Below are 23,478 nucleotides of genomic sequence, written 5' to 3' on the forward strand. Positions count from 1 at the left end.
AGGTACACCTCCAATTGACTCAAATGATGTCAATTAGCCTATCAGAAGCTTCTAAAGCCATGACATAATTTTCGGGAATTTTCCAAGCTGTTGAAAGGCACAGTCAACTTAGTGTATGTAAACTTCTGACCCACTGGAATTGTGATACAGTGAATTATAAGTGGAATACTCTGTCTGTAAACAATTGTTGGAATAATTACTTGTGTCATGCACAATATAGATGTCCTAACCGACTTGCCAAAACTATAGTTTGTTAACAAGAAGTTTGTGGAGTGGTTGAAAAACGAGTTTTAATGACTCCAACCTAGGTGTATGTAAACTTCTGACTTCAACTGTAAATCTAACATAATTTACATATAACATTCCTATATACACTCTTCAGCAGTTCTTCAGCTGTCCCCCTAGAAGAACCCTTGTTGGTTCCAGGTAGAACCCTTTTTGGTTCCAGGTAGAACTCTTTTAGGTTCCAGGTAGAACCCTTGCTGGTTCCAGGTAGAACCCTTTTTGGTTCCAGGTAGAACTGTTCCCTGGAGCCAAAAAAGGGTTCTTCAAATGGTTCTCCTATGGGGACAGCCGAAGAACCCTTTAATAGGTCTTAGATAGCATCTTTTTTTTTCTCCTAAGAGTGTAGAAATCAAATCCGGATATTTCAATGAATCTAATTGTAGACATAGTCCCATTGATATGAGCCTATAGTGAAACTCTCTGAGGCTGACCTGCATGTGTATAGATCACACTGTCTGACACTCACTTTGCTTACAGTGGGGAAACAACAAACCCATTTCCAAAAGATCTGTTTGCCCCAGCAGATTACGCTCACACTCCATTGGCTTTGAATGGGGTGGGGATGGGGGGGGGGGTCCTGACTGCTCGCCCAATGGGGCCCCTGAATAGAGGTAAAAACTTACTGGACGTTTCGCGGTGCCGTTCCTGTGACATCGGGTGCTGTAACCTCGACCCCTGAGGATCGGTGAGAATGAATTAGGTCCAGAAACCTGTGGATCTTTCTTCCATTTTTGGATTTGTTTCCAACGGGGACAAACGCAGGACCTTTAAACAGGTGGGCATGTAACTATATGTGGTTCTGGGGAGAGCTAGAGGACTGGTGATGAAAGACAGCAGGGACAGAAGGAACAGACAGAGAGACAGGGACAGAAGGAACAGACAGAGAGACAGGGACAGAGATAGCTACCTAGATACACTGTAGGTAGGCTGTGGAAGGGGGCATATTTTTTGGTCTATATTCGTAAACGTTTTCACTCACGTTTCTAAATGAGACACTGAAGGATGTTGATGATCAGTTACTAGACCTGGGTACCTCTGCCGGGACGGGATCAGTTTGACATGTCGCTGATACTGACTGTGTTAGACAAGTTGACGTACTTCCTGTCTTTAATTACGTTTTGCGTCAGTGTATCTCATGGCTGGTTGAAATGAGACTAGATCATTCCTTCAATCTTAATTTGGGGCCTGAGGATTACATGGTGTCAGTGTATCTCATGGCTGGTTGAAATGAGACTAGATCCTTCCTTCAATCTTAATTTGGGGCCTGAGGATTACATGGTGTCAGTGTATCCAATGGGCTGTTGCTAATTTCTGAGTTCAGTCCATTCTGTAGAGATGTTTTCCCGTGTGAGTTCATCAGGATGCTTTTATCCACAGGCGTGGGACACCTGTCACCTCTGTGTAAGTCTCTGTTCAATCTTCATTTGATAATGGAGCTGGAAGGCTTTTATTTGTGTCATTTCGATCAGTATTATATGCAAATATATTAGCATATTGTTTGTATCAACTCAGAGCGGTAGAATTGTCTTGAGATAATAAAAAAAAATATCTGCAGTTTGAGCTCTGCATCATATGAAGACAATGGTGTTAATTACACAGATGAGTGTTTATGTATGATCTGAGATCAGTTTTTACTCGTTGGCATTAAAGTTAAAGTTGTTAATTACACAGATGTAATTGTACCCATTAGATGAGTGTTTATGTATGATCTGAGATCAGTTTTTACTCGTTGGCATTAAAGTTAAAGTTGTTAATTACACAGATGTAATTGTATCCATTAGATGAGTGTTTATGTATGATCTGAGATCAGTTTTTACTCGTTGGCATTAAAGTTAAAGTTGTTAATTACACAGAGGTAATTGTATCCATTAGATGAGTGTTTATGTATGATCTGAGATCAGTTTAACCTCATTGGCATTAAAGTTAAAGTTGTTAATTACACAGATGTAATTGTATCCATTAGATGAGTGTTTATGTATGATCTGAGATCAGTTTTTACTCGTTGGCATTAAAGTTAAAGTTGTTAATTACACAGATGTAATTGTATCCATTAGATGAGTGTTTATGTATGATCTGAGATCAGTTTAACCTCATTGGCATTAAAGTAAAAGTTGTTAATTACACAGATGTAATTGTATCCATTAGATGAGTGTTTATGTATGATCTGAGATCAGTTTTTACTCGTTGGCATTAAAGTTAAAGTTGTTAATTACACAGATGTAATTGTATCCATTAGATGAGTGTTTATGTATGATCTGAGATCAGTTTTTACTCGTTGGCATTAAAGTTAAAGTTGTTAATTACACAGATGTAATTGTACCCATTAGATGACTGTTTATGTACGATCTGAGATCAGTTTTTACTCGTTGGCATTAAAGTTAAAAGAATAAGACTTTCTATGAAAGTGCAGTGTTTATGACACTGACTACGAGTGTCCATAGTAACCGTATGCCGTGTGGTTCTTCCTTCTATGTGCAGGTGTGACCGGAGACAGTGAGCCACCTGTGAGAAATCAACACCATGTCACTACAGCGGATGCTGAAGCTGCTCTATGCGCTGGTGCTGTGTGTGTCCGCCAACGAAGACTTCGACTGGACCAAGAATGAACGAGGATCATTCTACTACGGCACTTTCCCAACTGGTAGGCTACCGGACAGGGAGAAATGCAGAAGTGACTGAATCATTATTCTTTTTTAAATAAAGGTCTATTACTGACAGCAAAACATGGTTATAAAAAATATATATGATCTGCAGAGAAAAAAGATAAACAAACTGCTAAAAATATAAATTTAATGGCAGAAATTAAGATGAGAAAGAGAGAGCGCAAAGAGAGGACGAGAGAGAGAGAGAGAGAGAGAGAGGCCTACATTTTATCACAGAAATCAAGATTTTATAGCTAATAAAGAAGAGAGAGAGAGAGAGAGAGAGAGAGAGACAAAGAGAGAGAGAGAGAGACAGAGAGAGAGAGAGAGACAGAGAGAGAGAGAGAGAGGGAGAGGGAGAGGGAGAGAGAGAGAGAGAGAGAGAGAGGGAGAGGGAGAGGGAGAGGGAGAGGGAGAGGGAGAGGGAGAGAGACAGAGAGAGAGAGAGAGAGAGAGAGAGAGAGACAGAGACAGAGACAGAGAGAGACAGAGAGACAGAGAGAGAGAGGCCTATATTTTTCACAGAAATCAAGATTTTAGAGCTAATACAGAAGAGAGAGAGAGAGAGAGAGAGAGAGAGGGGGAGAGGGAGAAAGACAGACATAGAGACAGAGACAGAGACAGAGACAGAGAGAGACAGAAAGAGACAGAGAGAGAGAGACAGAGAGAGAGAGAGAGAGAGAGAGAGAGAGAGAGAGAGAGAGAGAGAGAGAGAGAGAGAGAGAGAGAGAGAAGAGAGAGAGAGACAGAGAGAGACAGAGAGACAGAGAGACAGAGAGGGAGAGGGAGAGAGACAGAGAGAGGGAGAAATTGTAAAGTATTTTCTCCCAGGAAGGAAGAGTTCTTGCTAACCTCTATATCTCTCTGAAGGGTTTTCCTGGGGGGCTGGGGGCTCTGCATACCAGACAGAAGGAGCCTGGGACAAGGATGGCAAAGGGATGAGCATCTGGGACGTGTTCGCCCACAAGAAGGGAAAGATCTTCCTCAACGACACCGCAGACCACTCCTGCGAAGGATACTACAAGTTCAAGGTGAATAGACTGAATAGATGGTAGATGCATTATCCCCATGTAGTCAGAAGTAGTGCACTGCACAGTGAATCGGGAGCCATTTGAGATTTGAACCATATGGCTCCGTCACAATTGACACCCTTGACATGTCATCGTCAATATCTCCTAGGATGACATCACCTTGATGAAGGACATGAAGTTTAACCACTATCGTTTCTCCATCTCCTGGCCAAGGATATTTCCTAACGGAATCAAAGGTAAATGCTCCATACCTCATAGACCAGATTCCCCACTGAAAATACTTCATACTCTCCACTGAACATACTTTAGATTCTCCACGGAACATACTTCACACTTTAGATTCTCCACTGAACATACTTCATACTCTCCACTGAACATACTTTAGATTCTCCATGGAACATACTTCATACTTTAGATTCTCCACGGAACATACTTCCGATTCTCCACTGAACATACTTCATGGACCAGATTCTCCAGTGAACATACTTCATAGTCCAGGTTCTCCACTGAACATACTTCATAGTTCCAGATTCTCCAGTGAACAGACTTCATCGTCCAGATTCTCCAGTGAACATACTTCATAGACCAGATTCTCCACTGAACATACTTCATACTCCAGATTCTCCACTGAACATACTTCATACTCCAGATTCTCCACTGAATCTACTTCATACTCCAGATTCTCCACTGAACATACTTTATACTCCAGATTCTCTACTGAACATACTTCATAGTCCAGCTTCTCCACTAAATCTACTTCATACTCCAGATTCTCCACTGAACATACTTTATACTCCAGATTCTCCACTGAACATACTTCATACTCCAGATTCTCCACTGAACATACTTCATACTCCAGATTCTCCACTGAACATACTTCATAGTCCAGATTCTCCACTGAACATACTTCATAGTCCAGATTCTCCACTGAATCTACTTTATACTCCAGATTCTCCACTGAACATACTTCATAGTCCAGATTCTCTACTGAACATACTTCATAGTCCAGATTCTCCACTGGACATACTTTATACTCCAGATTCTCCACTGAACATACTTTATACTCCAGATTCTCCACTGAACATACTTGATAGTCCAGATTCTCCACTGAACATACTTGATAGTCCAGATTCTCCACTGAACATACTTTATACTCCAGATTCTCCACTGAACATACTTCATACTCCAGATTCTCCACTGAATCTACGTTATACTCCAGATTCTCCACTGAACATACTTCATACTCCAGATTCTCCACTGAATCTACGTTATACTCCAGATTCTCTACTGAACATACTTTATACTCCAGATTCTCTACTGAACATACTTCATAGTCCAGCTTCTCCACTAAATCTACTTCATACTCCAGATTCTCCACTGAACATACTTTATACTCCAGATTCTCCACTGAACATACTTCATACTCCAGATTCTCCACTGAACATACTTCATACTCCAGATTCTCCACTGAACATACTTCATAGTCCAGATTCTCCACTGAACATACTTCATAGTCCAGATTCTCCACTGAATCTACTTTATACTCCAGATTCTCCACTGAACATACTTCATAGTCCAGATTCTCTACTGAACATACTTCATAGTCCAGATTCTCCACTGGACATACTTTATACTCCAGATTCTCCACTGAATCTACTTTATACTCCAGATTCTCCACAGAACATACTTTATAGTCCAGATTCTCCACTGAACATACTTTATACTCCAGATTCTCCACTGAACATACTTGATAGTCCAGATTCTCCACTGAACATACTTGATAGTCCAGATTCTCCACTGAACATACTTTATACTCCAGATTCTCCACTGAACATACTTGATAGTCCAGATTCTCCACTGAATCTACGTTATACTCCAGATTCTCTACTGAATCTACTTTATACTCCAGATTCTCCACTGAACATACCTTTTTGTCCAGGACAAATCTTAATAATCTGTGTCCGGGAAACAGGCCCTATACGTTCTCGTGAATGTTATAGCTAATGGTAATGTCCATTTCTCTTCTCCAGCTGATCACATCAATGAGAAGGGAATTAAATACTATGATGACCTGATCAACATGCTCCTGGACAATAACATCACACCAATAGTCACCCTGTACCACTGGGATCTGCCACAGGTGGGTACTGACTGACTGGGTACTGACTGACTGACTGACTGGGTACTGACTGACTGACTGACTGACTGACTGACTGGGTACTGACTGACTGACTGACTGGGTACTGACTGACTGACTGACTGACTGACTGGGTACTGACTGACTGACTGACTGACTGACTGACTGACTGACTGGGTACTGACTGACTGACTGACTGGGTACTGACTGACTGACTGGGTACTGACAGACTGACTGGGTACTGACTGACTGACTGACTGGGTACTGACTGACTGACTGACTGGGTACTGACTGACTGACTGACTGGGTACTGACTGACTGACTGACTGGGTACTGACTGACTGGGTACTGACTGACTGGGTACAGACTGACTGGGTACTGACTGACTGACTGGGTACTGACTGACTGACTGACTGACTGGGTAATGACTGACTGACTGGGTACTGATTGACTGACTGGGTACTGACTGACTGACTGGGTACTGATTGACTGACTGACTGGTTACTGACTGACTGACTGACTGACTGACTGGGTACTGACTGACTGACTGACTGGGTACTGATTGACTGACTGACTGGGTAATGACTGACTGACTGGGTACTGATTGACTGACTGGGTACTGACTGACTGGGTACTGATTGACTGACTGACTGGGTACTGACTGACTGACTGACTGACTGATTGACTGACTGACTGAGTACTGACTGACTGACTGACTGACTATGTGACCTATGGTAACCTTCCTCCCTGTTACCACCCAGGTCTTCTGTGACCTATAGTAACCTTCCTCCCTGTTACCACCCAGGTCTTAATTAAGTGACCTATAGTAACCTTCCTACCTGTTACCACCCAGGTCTTGTGTGACCTATAGTAACCTTCCTCCCCGTTACCACCCAGGTCTTGTGTGACCTATAGTAACCTTCCTTCCCCGTTACCACCCAGGTCTTGTGTGACCTATAGTAACCTTCCTCCCTGTTATCACCCAGGTCTTAATTAAGTGACCTATAGTAACCTTCCTCCCTGTTACCACCCAGGTATTAATTAAGTGACCTATAGTAACCTTCCTCCCTGTTACCACCCAGGTCTTGTGTGACCTATAGTAACCTTCCTCCCCGTTACCACCCAGGTCTTGTGTGACCTATAGTAACCTTCTTCCCCGTTACCACCCAGGTCTTGTGTGACCTATAGTAACCTTCCTCCCCGTTACCACCCAGGTCTTGTGTGACCTATAGTAAGCTTCCTTCCCCGTTACCACCCAGGTCTTGTGTGACCTATAGTAACCTTCCTCCCTGTTACCACCCAGGTCTTCTGTGACCTATAGTAACCTTCCTCCCCGTTACCACCCAGGTCTTGTGTGACCTATAGTAGCCTTCCTCCCCGTTACCACCCAGGTCTTGTGTGACCTATAGTAACCTTCCTCCCTGTTACCACCCAGGTCTTGTGTGACCTATAGTAACCTTCCTCCCTGTTATCACCCAGGTCTTGTGTGACCTATAGTAACCTTCCTCACTGTTACCACCCAGGTCTTGTGTGACCTATAGTAACCTTCCTCCCCGTTACCACCCAGGTCTTGTGTGACCTATAGTAACCTTCCTCCCTGTTACCACCCAGGTCTTGTGTGACCTATAGTAACCTTCCTCCCCGTTACCACCCAGGTCTTGTGTGACCTATAGTAACCTTCCTCCCTGTTACCACCCAGGTCTTGTGTGACCTATAGTAACCTTCCTCCCCGTTACCACCCAGGTCTTGTGTGACCTATAGTAACCTTCCTCCCTGTTACCACCCAGGTCTTAATTAAGTGACCTATGGTAACCTTCCTCCCCGTTACCACCCAGGTCTTGTGTGACCTATAGTAACCTTCCTTCCCCGTTACCACCCAGGTCTTGTGTGACCTATAGTAACCTTCCTCCCCGTTACCACCCAGGTCTTGTGTGACCTATAGTAACCTTCCTCCCTGTTATCACCCAGGTCTTACAGGAGAAGTACGGTGGATGGCAGAACGCCAGCATGGTGAACTATTTCAACGACTTTGCCAACTTATGCTTTGAGTGGTTTGGTGACAGAGTCAAATACTGGATCACCTTCAACAACCCATGGGTAAGACAATACATTACCCATAATGCATGATCATAACACATTATCCATAATACATTATCACAACACATTATCACAACACATTATAATAACACATTATCACAACACATTATCCACAATACATTATCACAACACATTATCACAATACATTACCCATAATACATTATCACAACACATTATCCATAACACATTATCATAACACATTATCACAACACATTATCCATAATACATTATCACAACACATTATCCATAACACATTATCCATAACACATTATCACAACACATTATCCATAATAAATTATCACAACACATTATCCATAACACATTATCACAACACATTATCCATAACACATGATTCAAAATACATTATCGATAACACATTGTATATAACACATTATCCATAACACATTATCACAACACATTATCCATAGCACATTATCACAACACATTACCCATAACACATTATCACAACACATTATCCATAATACATTATCACAACACATTAGCCATAACACATTATCACAACACATTATCCATAACACATGATTCAAAATACATTATCAATAACACATTGTATATAACACATTATCCATAACACATTATCACAACACATTATCCATAACACATTATCCATAACACATTATCACAACACATTATCACAACACATTATCCATAACACATGATTCAAAATACATTATCAATAACACATTGTATATAACACATTATCCATAACACATTATCACGACACATTATCCATAACACATTATCACAACACATTATCCATAACACATGATTCGAAATACATTATCAATAACACATTGTATATAACACATTATCCATAACACATTATCCATAACACATGACCCATAACACATTATCCAAAATACATTATCCATAATACATTGTATATAACACATTATCCATAACACATTATCCATAGCACATGATCCAAAATACATTATCCATCATACATTGTATATAACACATTATCCATAACACATTACCCATAATGCATGATCATAACACATGATCCATAACACATTATCCATAACACATTATCCATAATGCATGATCATCACACATTATCCATAATGCATGATCATAACACATTATCCATAATACATTGTATGTAACTCATTATCCATAACACATCCATAACACATTATCCTAAATACATTATCCATAACACATTGTATATAACACATGATCCATAACACATCCATAGCACATTATCCATAACACTTTACCCATAATACATTATCTATAACACATTATCCATAACACATTATCCATAACACATTACCCATAATGCATGATCATAACACATTACCCATAATACATTATCCATAACACATCCAAAACACATTATCCATAACACATTATGCTGTGGAGGACTATGAGACTGTGTTTATAGTCTAGTGCTGTGGAGGGCTATGAGACTGTGTTTATAGTCTAGTGCTGTGGAGGGCTATGAGACTGTGTTTATAGTCTAGTGCTGTGGAGGGCTATGAGACTGTGTTTATAGTCTAGTGCTGTGGAGGGCTATGAGACTGTGTTTATAGTCTAGTGCTGTGGAGGGCTATGAGACTGTGTTTATAGTCTAGTGCTGTGGAGGGCTATGAGACTGTGTTTATAGTCTAGTGCTGTGGAGGGCTGTGAGACTGTGTTTATAGTCTAGTGCTGTGGAGGGCTATGAGACTGGAGAACATGCACCTGGACTGAAGCTGAAGGGCACTGGGGCCTACAAAGCTGCCCACCACATTATCAAGGTAATCACTAATTGTTTATAATATAATTATATTTAATATTGTCAGTAATCTAATTCCATATATATTGGCCTAGTGTACTGTCCCCCTGATACAGAATAATATATAATTTGAACAGGCACATGCTAAGGTTTGGCACACCTATGACACTCAATGGAGAAGCAAACAGAAAGGCTTGGTTGGGATCTCGTTGTTGGCAGACTGGGGGGAGCCAGTGGACATCACCAACCAGAGAGACATCGAGGCAGCAGAGAGATATGTCCAGTTCTACATGGGCTGGTTCGCTACACCCATCTTCAACGGGGACTACCCTCAGGTCATGAAAGACTACATAGGTAAGTCACGTATTGTCACAGCTAGGTGTTCCATTTCCACGAACAACCCACGGGGTTTAAATGAAGCTTGCCCGCTAGGCTGAGGCTAGTACTGTTCAGACCAGGTTAGTAGAAAATGTACTCAACTAGCACGCTAGCCTGAGGCTAGTACTGTTCAGACCAGGCTAGTAGAAAATGTACCCAATTAGCCACCTAGCCCGAGGCTAGTACTGTTCAGACCAGGCTAGTTGAAAATACACGCAACTAGCCCGCTAGCCTGAGGCTAGTACTGTTCAGACCAGGCTAATAGAAAATGTATCCAACTAGCCCGCTAGCCTGAGGCTAGTACTGTTCAGACCAGGCTAGTAGAAAATGTACCCAATTAGCCCGCTAGCCTGAGGCTAGTACTGTTCAGACCAGGCTAGTAGAAAATGTACCTAACTAGCCCGCTAGCCTGAGGCTAGTACTGTTCAGACCAGGCTAGTAGAAAATGTACCCAATTAGCCACCTAGCCTGAGGCTAGTACTGTTCAGACCAGGCTAGTAGAAAATGTACCCAACTAGCCCGCTAGCCTGAGGCTAGTAATGTTCAGACCAGGCTAGTAGAAAATGTACCCAACTAGCCCGCTAGCCTGAGGCTAGTACTGTTCAGACCAGGCTAGTAGAAAATGTACCCAACGAGCCCGCTAGCCTGAGGCTAGTACTGTTCAGACCAGGCTAGTAGAAAATGTACCCAATTAGCCCGCTAGGCTGAGGCTAGTACTGTTCAGACCAGGCTAGTAGAAAATGTACCTAACTAGCCCGCTAGCCTGAGGCTAGTACTGTTCAGACCAGGCTAGTAGAAAATGTACCCGATTAGCCACCTAGCCTGAGGCTAGTACTGTTCAGACCAAGCTAGTAGAAAATGTACCCAATTAGCCACCTAGCCTGAGGCTAGTACTGTTCAGACCAGGCTAGTAGAAAATGTATCCAACTAGCCCGCCGGCTGTCTTTTTAAATATTGAATGGCACAGATTATAGACCCGGGATAGGAAGAAAAATGGTGGTTTACACTCCAAAATGGTTCTTCAGCTGTCTCCATAGGAGACCCCTTTTTGGTTCCAGGTAGAACTCTTTTGAGTTCCATGTAGAACCCTTTGTGGAAAGGGTTTTACATGGAACCCAAAAGGGTTCTTCAAAGAGGTCTCATATGGGGACAGCCGAAGAACCATTTTAGGTCCTAGATTTTTTTCTGAGTGTACTTGCCTGGTTGGCCAGTGTCCAAAATCCCTACCAATATGTAACAGGACATAGAAACGCATACGTGTCACTGTCACACCTGATGTCTCTTTCCACACAGACAAGATGAGTGCCCAGCAGGGTTAAGGGTCAGAGGTCAAAGGTTATGGTGTAATCTGGTCTCTCTCTCTCTCTGGTCTCCAGGTAGGAAGAGTGCCCAGCAGGGTCTGGGTAGGTCTTGCCTCCCCGTCTCTCCTCCCAATGTCAGGGTTAGAGGTCAACGGTCATAGTGTAATCTGGTCTCTCTCTCTCTCTGGTCTCCAGGTAGGAAGAGTGCCCAGCAGGGTCTAGGAACCTCCCGTCTCCCTGTCTTCTCTTCCCAGGAGAAGAGTTACATCAAGGGCACCTGTGACTTCCTGGGTATTGGCCACTTCACCACGCGCTATATCACCCAGAAGAACTACCCGTCTGGCCGTGGGAACAGCTACTTCACCGACCGTGACCTGGTGGAGTTGGTGGACCCTCGCTGGCCCGACCCCGGTTCTGAGTGGCTCTACTCTGTCCCCTGGGGATTCAGACGCCTGCTCAACTTCGTCAAGGTATAATACACTACTGTTAGTGTGGGCAGGTCCTCCCAGCCAGACTTGGGTTAAATATATGATGTATTTGTCTCCCTGTCTCCCTGCCTCCCCACCCCGTCTCCCTGCCTCCCCACCCCGTCTCCCTGCCTCCCCACCCCGTCTCCCTGCCTCCCCACCCCGTCTCCCTGTCTCCCCACCCCGTCTCCCTGTCTCCCCACCCCGTCTCCCTGTCTCCCCACCCGTCTCACCACCCCGTCTCCCTGTCTCCCCACCCCATCTCCCTGTCTCCCACCCCGTCTCCCTGTCTCCCCACCCGTCTCACCACCCCGTCTCCCTGTCTCCCCACCCCATCTCCCTGTCTCCCCACCCCATCTCCCTGTCTCCCCACCCCATCTCCCTGTCTCCCCACCCCATCTCCCTGTCTCCCCACCCCATCTCCCCACCCCATCTCCCTGTCTCCCCACCCCATCTCCCTGTCTCCCCATCTCCCTGTCTCCCATCTCCCCACCCCATCTCCCTGTCTCCCCACCCCATCTCCCTGTCTCCCATCTCCCCACCCCATCTCCCTGTCTCCCCACCCCATCTCCCTGTCTCCCATCTCCCCACCCCATCTCCCTGTCTCCCATCTCCCCACCTCATCTCCCTGTCCCCTATCTCCCCACCCCATCTCCCTGTCTCCCCACCCCATCTCCCCACCCCATCTCCCTGTCTCCCCACCCCATCTCCCTGTCTCCCCATCTCCCTGTCTCCCATCTCCCCACCCCATCTCCCTGTCTCCCCACCCCATCTCCCTGTCTCCCCACCCCATCTCCCCACCCCATCTCCCTGTCTCCCCACCCCATCTCCCTGTCTCCCCATCTCCCTGTCTCCCATCTCCCCACCCCATCTCCCCACCCCATCTCCCTGTCTCCCCACCCCATCTCCCTGTCTCCCATCTCCCCACCCCATCTCCCTGTCTCCCCACCCCATCTCCCTGTCTCCCCACCCCATCTCCCTGTCTCCCTGTCTCCCCACCCCATCTCCCCATCTCCCCACCCCATCTCCCCACCCCTTCTCCCTGTCTCCCCACCCCATCTCCCCACCCCGTGTCCCTGTCTCCCCACACCATCTCACCACCCTGTCTCCTCACCACCCTGTCTCCCTGTCTCTCCACTAGACCCAGTATGGGAACCCCATGATCTACGTGACAGAGAACGGGGTGTCAGAGAAGGTGCAGAGGTGCACAGACCTGTGTGATGAATGGAGGATGCAGTACTTCAAGGATTACATCAATGAGATGCTCAAGGGTGAGGAACCGATCTATCAGAGGAAATAACATCCTCTGAATATTACCTTGACGAAAGGTTTAGTACACTGTAGAGGAAATAAGATCCTCTGAATATTACCTTGACGAAAGGTTTAGTACACTGTAGAGGAAATAACATCCTCTGAATATTACCTTGAAGAAAGGTTTAGTAGAGAAAATAATCTAATACTATAGAGGTTTAGTAGAGAAAATAATCTAATACTATAGAGGTTTAGTAGAGAAAATAATCTAATACTATAGAGGTTTAGTAGAGAAAATAATCTAATAATCTAATACTATAGAGGTTTAGTAGAGAAAATAATCTAATACTATAGAGGTTTAGTAGAGAAAATAATCTAATACTATAGAGGTTTAGTAGAGAAAATAATCTAATACTATAGAGGTTTAGTAGAGAAAATAATCTAATACTATAGAGGTTTAGTAGAGAAAATAATCTAATACTATAGAGGTTTAGTAGAGAAAATAATCTAATACTATAGAGGTTTAGTAGAGAAAATAATCTAATACTATAGAGGTTTAGTAGAGAAAATAATCTAATACTATAGAGGTTTAGTAGAGAAAATAATCTAATACTATAGAGGTTTAGTAGAGAAAATAATCTAATACTATAGAGGTTTAGTAGAGAAAATAATCTAATACTATAGAGGTTTAGTAGAGAAAATAATCTAATACTATAGAGGTTTAGTAGAGAAAATAATCTAGTACTATAGAGGTTTAGTAGAGAAAATAATCTAGTACTATAGAGGTTTAGTAGAGAAAATAATCTAATACTATAGAGGTTTAGTAGAGAAAATAATCTAATACTATAGAGGTTTAGTAGAGAAAATAATCTAATACTATAGAGGTTTAGTAGAGAAAATAATCTAATACTATAGAGGTTTAGTAGAGAAAATAATCTAATACTATAGAGGTTTAGTAGAGAAAATAATCTAATACTATAGAGGTTTAGTAGAGAAAATAATCTAATACTATAGAGGTTTAGTAGAGAAAATAATCTAATACTATAGAGGTTTAGTAGAGAAAATAATCTAGTACTATAGAGGTTTAGTAGAGAAAATAATCTAGTACTATAGAGGTTTAGTAGAGAAAATAATCTAATACTATAGAGGTTTAGTAGAGAAAATAATCTAATACTATAGAGGTTTAGTAGAGAAAATAATCTAGTACTATAGAGGTTTAGTAGAGAAAATAACCTAATACTATAGAGGTTTAGTAGAGAAAATAATCTAATACTATAGAGGTTTAGTAGAGAAAATAATCTAATACTATAGAGGTTTAGTAGAGAAAATAATCTAGTACTATAGAGGTTTAGTAGAGAAAATAATCTAATACTATAGAGGTTTAGTAAAGAAAATAATCTAATACTATAGAGGTTTAGTAGAGAAAATAATCTAATACTATAGAGGTTTAGTAGAGAAAATAATCTAATACTATAGAGGTTTAGTAGAGAAAATAATCTAATACTATAGAGGTTTAGTAGAGAAAATAATCTAATACTATAGAGGTTTAGTAGAGAAAATAATCTAATACTATAGAGGTTTAGTAGAGAAAATAATCTAATACTATAGAGGTTTAGTAGAGAAAATAATCTAATACTATAGAGGTTTAGTAGAGAAAATAATCTAATACTATAGAGGTTTAGTAGAGAAAATAATCTAATACTATAGAGGTTTAGTAGAGAAAATAATCTAATACTATAGAGGTTTAGTAGAGAAAATAATCTAATACTATAGAGGTTTAGTAGAGAAAATAATCTAAGACTATAGAGGTTTAGTAGAGAAAATAATCTAACACTATAGAGGTTTAGTAGAGAAAATAATCTAATACTATAGAGGTTTAGTAGAGAAAATAATCTAACACTATAGAGGTTTAGTAGAGAAAATAATCTAATACTATAGAGGTTTAGTAGAGAAAATAATCTAATACTATAGAGGTTTAGTAGAGAAAATAATCTAATACTATAGAGGTTTAGTAGAGAAAATAATCTAATACTATAGAGGTTTAGTAGAGAAAATAATCTAATACTATAGAGGTTTAGTAGAGAAAATAATCTAATACTATAGAGGTTTAGTAGAGAAAATAATCTAATACTATAGAGGTTTAGTAGAGAAAATAATCTAGTACTATAGAGGTTTAGTAGAGAAAATAATCTAATACTATAGAGGTTTAGTAGAGAAAATAATCTAATACTATAGAGGTTTAGTAGAGAAAATAATCTAATACTATAGAGGTTTAGTAGAGAAAATAATCTAGTACTATAGAGGTTTAGTAGAGAAAATAATCTAATACTATAGAGGTTTAGTAGAGAAAATAATCTAATACTATAGAGGTTTAGTAGAGAAAATAATCTAATACTATAGAGGTTTAGTAGAGAAAATAATCTAATACTATAGAGGTTTAGTAGAGAAAATAATCTAATACTATAGAGGTTTAGTAGAGAAAATAATCTAATACTATAGAGGTTTAGTAGAGAAAATAATCTAATACTATAGAGGTTTAGTAGAGAAAATAATCTAATACTATAGAGGTTTAGTAGAGAAAATAATCTAATACTATAGAGGTTTAGTAGAGAAAATAATCTAATACTATAGAGGTTTAGTAGAGAAAATAATCTAATACTATAGAGGTTTAGTAGAGAAAATAATCTAATACTATAGAGGTTTAGCAGAGAAAATAATCTAATACTATAGAGGTTTAGTAGAGAAAATAATCTAATACTATAGAGGTTTAGTAGAGAAAATAATCTAATACTATAGAGGTTTAGTAGAGACAATAATCTAATACTATAGAGGTTTAGTAGAGAAAATAATCTAATACTATAGAGGTTTAGTAGAGAAAATAATCTAATACTATAGAGGTTTAGTAGAGAAAATAATCTAATACTATAGAGGTTTAGTAGAGAAAATAATCTAATACTATAGAGGTTTAGTAGAGAAAATAATCTAATATTATAGAGGTTTAGTAGAGAAAATAATCTAATACTATAGAGGTTTAGTAGAGAAAATAATCTAATACTATAGAGGTTTAGTAGAGAAAATAATCTAATACTATAGAGGTTTAGTAGAGAAAATAATCTAATACTATAGAGGTTTAGTAGAGAAAATAATCTAATACTATAGAGGTTTAGTAGAGAAAATAATCTAGTACTATAGAGGTTTAGTAGAGAAAATAATCTAATACTATAGAGGTTTAGTAGAGAAAATAATCTAGTACTATAGAGGTTTAGTAGAGAAAATAATCTAATACTATAGAGGTTTAGTAGAGAAAATAATCTAATACTATAGAGGTTTAGTAGAGAAAATAATATAATACTATAGAGGTTTAGTAGAGAAAATAATCTAATACTATAGAGGTTTAGTAGAGAAAATAATCTAGTACTATAGAGGTTTAGTAGAGAAAATAATCTAGTACTATAGAGGTTTAGTAGAGAAAATAATCTAATACTATAGAGGTTTAGTAGAGAAAATAATCTAATACTATAGAGGTTTAGTAGAGAAAATAATCTAATACTATAGAGGTTTAGTAGAGAAAATAATCTAATACTATAGAGGTTTAGTAGAGAAAATAATCTAATACTATAGAGGTTTAGTAGAGAAAATAATCTAATACTATAGAGGTTTAGTAGAGAAAATAATCTAATACTATAGAGGTTTAGTAGAACGTAAACGTTTCTTTATAACAAGTAATTGTTTTAGTGAACTGGCATCATTTTTAGGACAAAACAGGTGTTTTGAGTGTGTTTGAAGTTTGTTTCACGGTCTACTCTATTGATACCGGGCAAGTGAACCCCTACAGCACCCCCTGGTGGTCTTTTCTCCACATGACAGCCCTTAAGGACGGCGTGAACGTGAAGGGTTACACAGCCTGGTCGCTGCTGGACAAGTTTGAGTGGGACGAAGGCTTCTCTGAGAGGTTTGGCCTGTTCTACGTGGACTTCCTCAACAAGAATAAACCACGTTACCCAAAAGCCTCTGTTCAGTACTACAAACGCATCATCAGCTCCAATGGATTCCCCAACCAGAGAGAGGTACAGTCAGTCAGTCACAGACACCTTGTACACACCTGATATAGGCCTATTCTATTTGGCTGTTTTGTGACAGACTTTTTTTTTAATGGTATTTGTATTAATACATATTGATTGATTGGGTGGTTGGTTGATTAATACATGCATTTTGATGGTCTCTACAGGTGGAGAGCTGGAGAAGGAAAGCCACAGAGACGTGCTCCTCCAGTAACCAGCTGCTAGCTGCAGGTCAGTACAGAAGGCTACACTACACCCCAACACCACCAGACCGTAACACCACCAAACCCCAACACCACTAGACCCCAACACCACCAGACCCCAACACCACCAGACCCCAACACCACCAAACCCCAACACCACCAAACCCCAACACCACCAAACCCCAACACCACCAGACCCCAACACCACTAGACCCCAACACCACCAGACCCCAACACCACCAGACCCCAACACCACCAAACCCCAACACCACCAGACCCCAACACCACCAGACCCCAACACCACTAGACCCCAACACCACCAAACCCCAACACCACTAGACCCCAACACCACCAGACCCCAACACCACCAGACCCCAACACCACCAGACCCCAACAACACCAAACCCCAACACCACCAAACCCCAACACCACCAAACCACCAAACCCCAACACCACCAAACCCCAACACCACCAGACCCCAACACCACCAGACCCCAACACCACCAGACCCCAACACCACCAAACCCCAACACCACCAGACCCCAACACCACCAAACCCAAACACCACCAGACCCCAACACCACTAGACCCCAACACCACCAGACCCCAACACCACCAGACCGTAACACCGCCAGACCCCAACACCACTAGAACCCAATACTGACAGACCCCAACACCACCAGACCCCAACACTGACAGACCCCAACACCACAAGACCCCAACACCACCAGACCCCAACACCACTAGACCCCAACACCACCAGACCCCAACACAGACAGACCCCAACACCACCAGACCCCAACACTGACAGATCCCAACACCACAAGACCCCAACACCACCAAACCCCAACACCACCAAACCCCAACACCACCAGAGCCCAACACCACCAGACCCCAACACAGACAGACCCCAACACCACCAGACCCCAACACCACCAAACCCCAACACCACCAGAGCCCAACACCACCAGACCCCAACACTGACAGACCCCAACACTGACAGACCCCAACACCACAAGACCCCAACACCACCAAACCCCAACACCACCAGAGCCCAACACCACCAGACCCCAACACAGACAGACCCCAACACCACCAGACCCCAACACCACCAGACACCTACCTCAAAGACATCATGGCAAAGATTTTCCAATACTTGAGCTGCGATTGACTTGATTTTGTAAGCCCCAGTACAACGGACTCAAAAGAATAGTCCCAAAAATGCAAACTCCAACCTAAATCAAGCACATACGTTAAAACTTGAACTATATGAAAATATTTTACACAATGTATGTCAGTCAGCTCCAACAACTTCAGCGTGCAGGGACATCGGGCTGAATCTGGCTGCCAGGGCAAACAAAGGAACATTCTGGCTCTAATTGGCACTTTTCAACAAATAGTTGAACTACAAATAGTTGAACTACAAATAGTTGAACTACAAATAGTTGAACTACAAATAGTTGAACTACAAATAGTTGAACTACAAATAGTTGAACTACAAATAGTTGAACTACAAACAGTTGAACTACAAACAGTTGAACTACAAATAGTTGAACTACAAATAGTTGAACTACAAATAGTTGAACTACAAACAGTTGAACTACAAATAGTTGAACTACAAATAGTTGAACTACAAATAGTTGAACTACAAACAGTTGAACTACAAACAGTTGAACTACAAATAAGTTGAACTACAAATAGTTGAACTACAAACAGTTGAACTACAAACAGTTGAACTACAAATAGTTGAACTACAAATAGTTGAACTACAAATAGTTGAACTACAAATAGTTGAACTACAAATAAGTTGAACTACAAACAGTTGAACTACAAATAGTTGAACTACAAACAGTTGAACTACAAAACTACATGGGAAGACATTCTCTAACAGGACTCTTCTTTGTTTGCCCCTCCAGCTAGAAGAAAGTCCCAGCAGGACAGTAAGGAACAGGCAGGGATGCCAAAGGTTTGGCCAGTGCATGATGAAGTTTAGGTAGGCCTACGTAGGACTTCATTTACTTCTGCTTTTGATTGACTGACTGGTGCGTAGCAGACCTGGGTAGGAAATACATTCACCAAATACTTTTCAAATCATCTAAAGGGTTGAATTTGAGTTTTGTTTCATTTAGCACTTATCGGACTATTCGCTATTTGCCGCCGAGTACATTTCTGCTAGTAGTGCAAAGTGGTGTCGTCATCTATGTGTTATTATTTAAAAAAAATGGAGCCTCTGTTTGCTGTTTAGGGTGTAGACCTGTACTGTAAGGGTTTTATATAAGCATTTAATTTATTTATTGTGTTTAATGATTATTGCAGATCCGTTGACCAGCCACATGGAGATGGTAACAGAGATCGTGGTTCCTACAGTGTGTACTCTCTGCATTCTCCTGGCCGCTGTCTTCCTCATGTTCCTGCTGCGTGGACGCTTCTAGAACACCGCTGTCTTCCTCATGTTCCTGCTGCGTGGACGCTTCTAGAACACTGCTGTCTTCCTCATGTTCCTGCTGCGTGGACGCTTCTAGAACACTGCTGTCTTCCTCATGTTCCTGCTGCGTGGACGCTTCTAGAACACCGCTGTCTTCCTCATGTTCCTGCTGCGTGGACGCTTCTAGAACACCTCTGTCTTCCTCATGTTCCTGCTGCGTGGACGCTTCTAGAACACCTCTGTCTTCCTCATGTTCCTGCTGCCTGGACGCTTCTAGAACACTGCTGCCTTCCTCATGTTCCTGCTGCGTGGACGCTTCTAGAACACCGCTGTCTTCCTCATGTTCCTGCTGCGTGGACCCTTCTAGAACACTGCTGTCTTCCTCATGTTCCTGCTGCGTGGACCCTTCTAGAACACTGCTGCCTTCCTCATGTTCCTGCTGCGTGGACGCTTCTAGAACACCGCTGTCTTCCTCATGTTCCTGCTGCGTGGACCCTTCTAGAACACTGCTGTCTTCCTCATGTTCCGGCTGCGTGGACCCTTCTAGAACACTGCTGTCTTCCTCATGTTCCTACTGCGTGGACGCTTCTAGAACACTGCTGTCTTCCTCATGTTCCTACTGCGTGGACGCTTCTAGAACACCTCTGTCTTCCTCATGTTCCTGCTGCGTGGACGCTTCTAGAACACTGCTGTCTTCCTCATGTTCCTGCTGCGTGGATTCTAGAACACTGCTGTCTTCCTCATGTTCCTACTGCGTGGACGCTTCTAGAACACTGCTGTCTTCCTCATGTTCCTGCTGCGTGGATTCTAGAACACTGCTGTCTTCCTCATGTTCCTGCTGCGTGGATTCTAGAACACTGCTGTCTTCCTCATGTTCCTGCTGCGTGGATTCTAGAACACCGCTGTCTTCCTCATGTTCCTGCTGCGTGGACGCTTCTAGAACACCTCTGTCTTCCTCATGTTCCTGCTGCGTGGATTCTAGAACACTGCTGTCTTCCTCATGTTCCTGCTGCGTGGACGCTTCTAGAACACTGCTGTCTTCCTCATTTTCCTGCTGTCTGGACGCTTCTAGAACACTGCTGTCTTCCTCATGTTCCTGCTGCGTGGACCCTTCTAGAACACCTCTGTCTTCCTCATGTTCCTGCTGCGTGGATTCTAGAACACTGCTGTCTTCCTCATGTTCCTGCTGCGTGGACCCTTCTAGAACACTGCTGTCTTCCTCATGTTCCTGCTGTCTGGACGCTTCTAGAACACTGCTGTCTTCCTCATGTTCCTGCTGCCTGGACGCTTCTAGAACACTGCTGTCTTCCTCATGTTCCTGCTGCCTGGACGCTTCTAGAACACTGCTGTCTTCCTCATGTTCCTGCTGCGTGGACCCTTCTAGAACACTGCTGTCTTCCTCATGTTCCTGCTGCGTGGACGATGATAGCTGTATTTTTTATTACACACAGTTCATCTCTTTTATAGACATATTGCAACAGATACAAACCTGGACACCGGACACATTTTAAAATGGAACGATAGCTATTCCATGTTAATGAAGTGTTAGCATGCATTATTATCTGTATCTTTGAAAATCTAATTAAATTGCAATAAAGATTGTACAACCTGTTGTGGAACTGTTTGACTGCTTATAGGCTGCAGTTGTTGTAGAGAGAATTCAGTAGAAGAAGAGTCTTATATAATAGGCTATACAGTATCTACACTATAGTTTCGATTGAAACCTTAAGACTAGGCGTTTTGCTCAGCAGGATAACATAGTCTTGCAGCATAATAATATAAATGATCATATTGTAATCTGATTTCCGGATTTCATTAAGCAAGTACATGTGTAAACCTGTAAACAGACAGTATTGATCTGAATGAATTTGCCCACATAACGTTTATGAGGGGACAAAGTTTCAAAACCCTGTTTTATCGTAAAACATTCATAGTGAAAGTTAGAAAAGAACAGGGCATGGAAAGCAAGAGCAGGTGACACATTTCTGTCAGGTAAAATTGGTAGGCTTCTTCTCTCAGGTATGTAAACTTAACACAAAAAGAAACGTCCCTTTTTCAGGACCCTGTCTTTCAAAGATAATTTGTAAAAATCCAAATTACTTCACAGATGTTCATTGTAAAGGGTTTAAACACCGTTTTCCATGCTTGTTCAATGAGCCATAAACAATGAATGAACATGCACCTGTGGAACAGTCGTTAAGACACTAAAAGCATACAGACGGTAGGCAATTAAGGTCACAGTTATAAAATCTTAGGACACTAAAGAGGCCTTTCTACTGACTCTGAAAAACACCAAAAGAAAGATGCCCAGAGTCCCTGCTCATGTGTGTGAACGTGCCTTAAGCATGCTGCAAGGAGGCATGAGGACTGCAGATGTGGCCAGGGCAATAAATTGCAATGTCCGTACTGTGAGATGCCTAAGACAGCACTCTTCACTAACGAGGCGCGGTTTTGTCTCACCAGGGGCGGTAGGATTAGTGTTTATCGTCGAAGGAATGAGCATTACACCGAGGCCTGTACTCTGGAGCGGGATCGATTTGGAGGTGGAGGGTCCGTCATGGTCTGGGGCGGTGTGTCACAGCATCATCGGACTGAGCTTGTTGTCACTGCAGGCAATCTCAATGCTGTGCGTTACAGGGAAGACATCATCCTCCCTCATGTGGTACCCTTCCTGCAGGCTTATCCTGACATGACCCTCCAACAAGACAATGCCACCAGCCATGCTGCTCGTTCTGTGCGTGAATGTCAGTGTTCTGCCATGGCCAGCGAAAATCCCAGATCTCAATCCCATTGAGCATGCCTGGGACCTGTTGGATCAGAGGGTGAGGGCTAGGGCCATTCCCCCCCAGAAATGTCTGGGAACTCGCAGGTGCCTTGGTGGGGTAACATCTCACATTAAAAAACTGGCAAATCTGGTGCAGTCCACGAGGAGGAGATGCACTGCAGTACTTAATGCAGCTGGTGGCCACACAAGATACCGACTGTTACTTTTGAATACGAAGGAGCGAGGAGGGTAACCTTTGACCATGTATTATTTGATCTGACTTTATTAAACAACCTCATTCACCAGAGTAGCCTGTAATTCTCTGTAGATCAGAGAATGTGTGTAATGTTGATAATTCTGCACGGCAGATGCTCAGATATGTTGCTATAGGGACGAGGATTCCAGAGAATTCTGGAAAATGCAGCTTCTCGGTCATTAGTATTCTAATTAACAGAATTGAATATAATAGCGTAGTATTACGCTACTCCAAGACAACAAAAAAACACCACGTAATTTCAGGTTGATTGTGCGAATGGTCGCATTTCTCTCATGTGGCACGCCACTAGGTAAAATGTATGCTTTGATTGAAACAAAACAGTTAGAATAGGCCAACAGTTTGTTAAAAGCAGTTACTTTGGTAGCTATGTCTAATAAGGTGGAAATCAACAAAACAACATTGCCATTACACAGTC

General features: G+C 42.0%; 1 protein-coding gene across 1 annotated transcript; it reads left to right on the top strand.

Annotated features, from left to right (window-relative positions):
- Positions 1-946: 946 nt before the first annotated feature.
- On the top strand, positions 947-21,635 carry LOC139411672 (lactase-like protein). Its single transcript, XM_071158297.1, has 13 exons — positions 947-1,060; positions 2,764-2,926; positions 3,798-3,958; positions 4,107-4,194; positions 5,989-6,098; positions 8,064-8,192; positions 9,863-9,958; positions 10,074-10,290; positions 11,811-12,085; positions 13,224-13,353; positions 17,201-17,400; positions 17,562-17,625; positions 19,914-21,635. The coding sequence occupies exons 2-13, from the start codon at positions 2,806-2,808 to the stop codon at positions 20,027-20,029; spliced, it is 1,707 nt and encodes a 568-aa protein (XP_071014398.1). The 5' UTR covers positions 947-1,060; positions 2,764-2,805; the 3' UTR covers positions 20,030-21,635.
- The last annotated feature ends 1,843 nt before the right edge of the window (positions 21,636-23,478 follow it).

The sequence above is a fragment of the Oncorhynchus clarkii genome, chromosome 6 (genome assembly GCF_045791955.1).
Source record: "Oncorhynchus clarkii lewisi isolate Uvic-CL-2024 chromosome 6, UVic_Ocla_1.0, whole genome shotgun sequence".
NCBI classification, from domain to species: domain Eukaryota; kingdom Metazoa; phylum Chordata; class Actinopteri; order Salmoniformes; family Salmonidae; genus Oncorhynchus; species Oncorhynchus clarkii.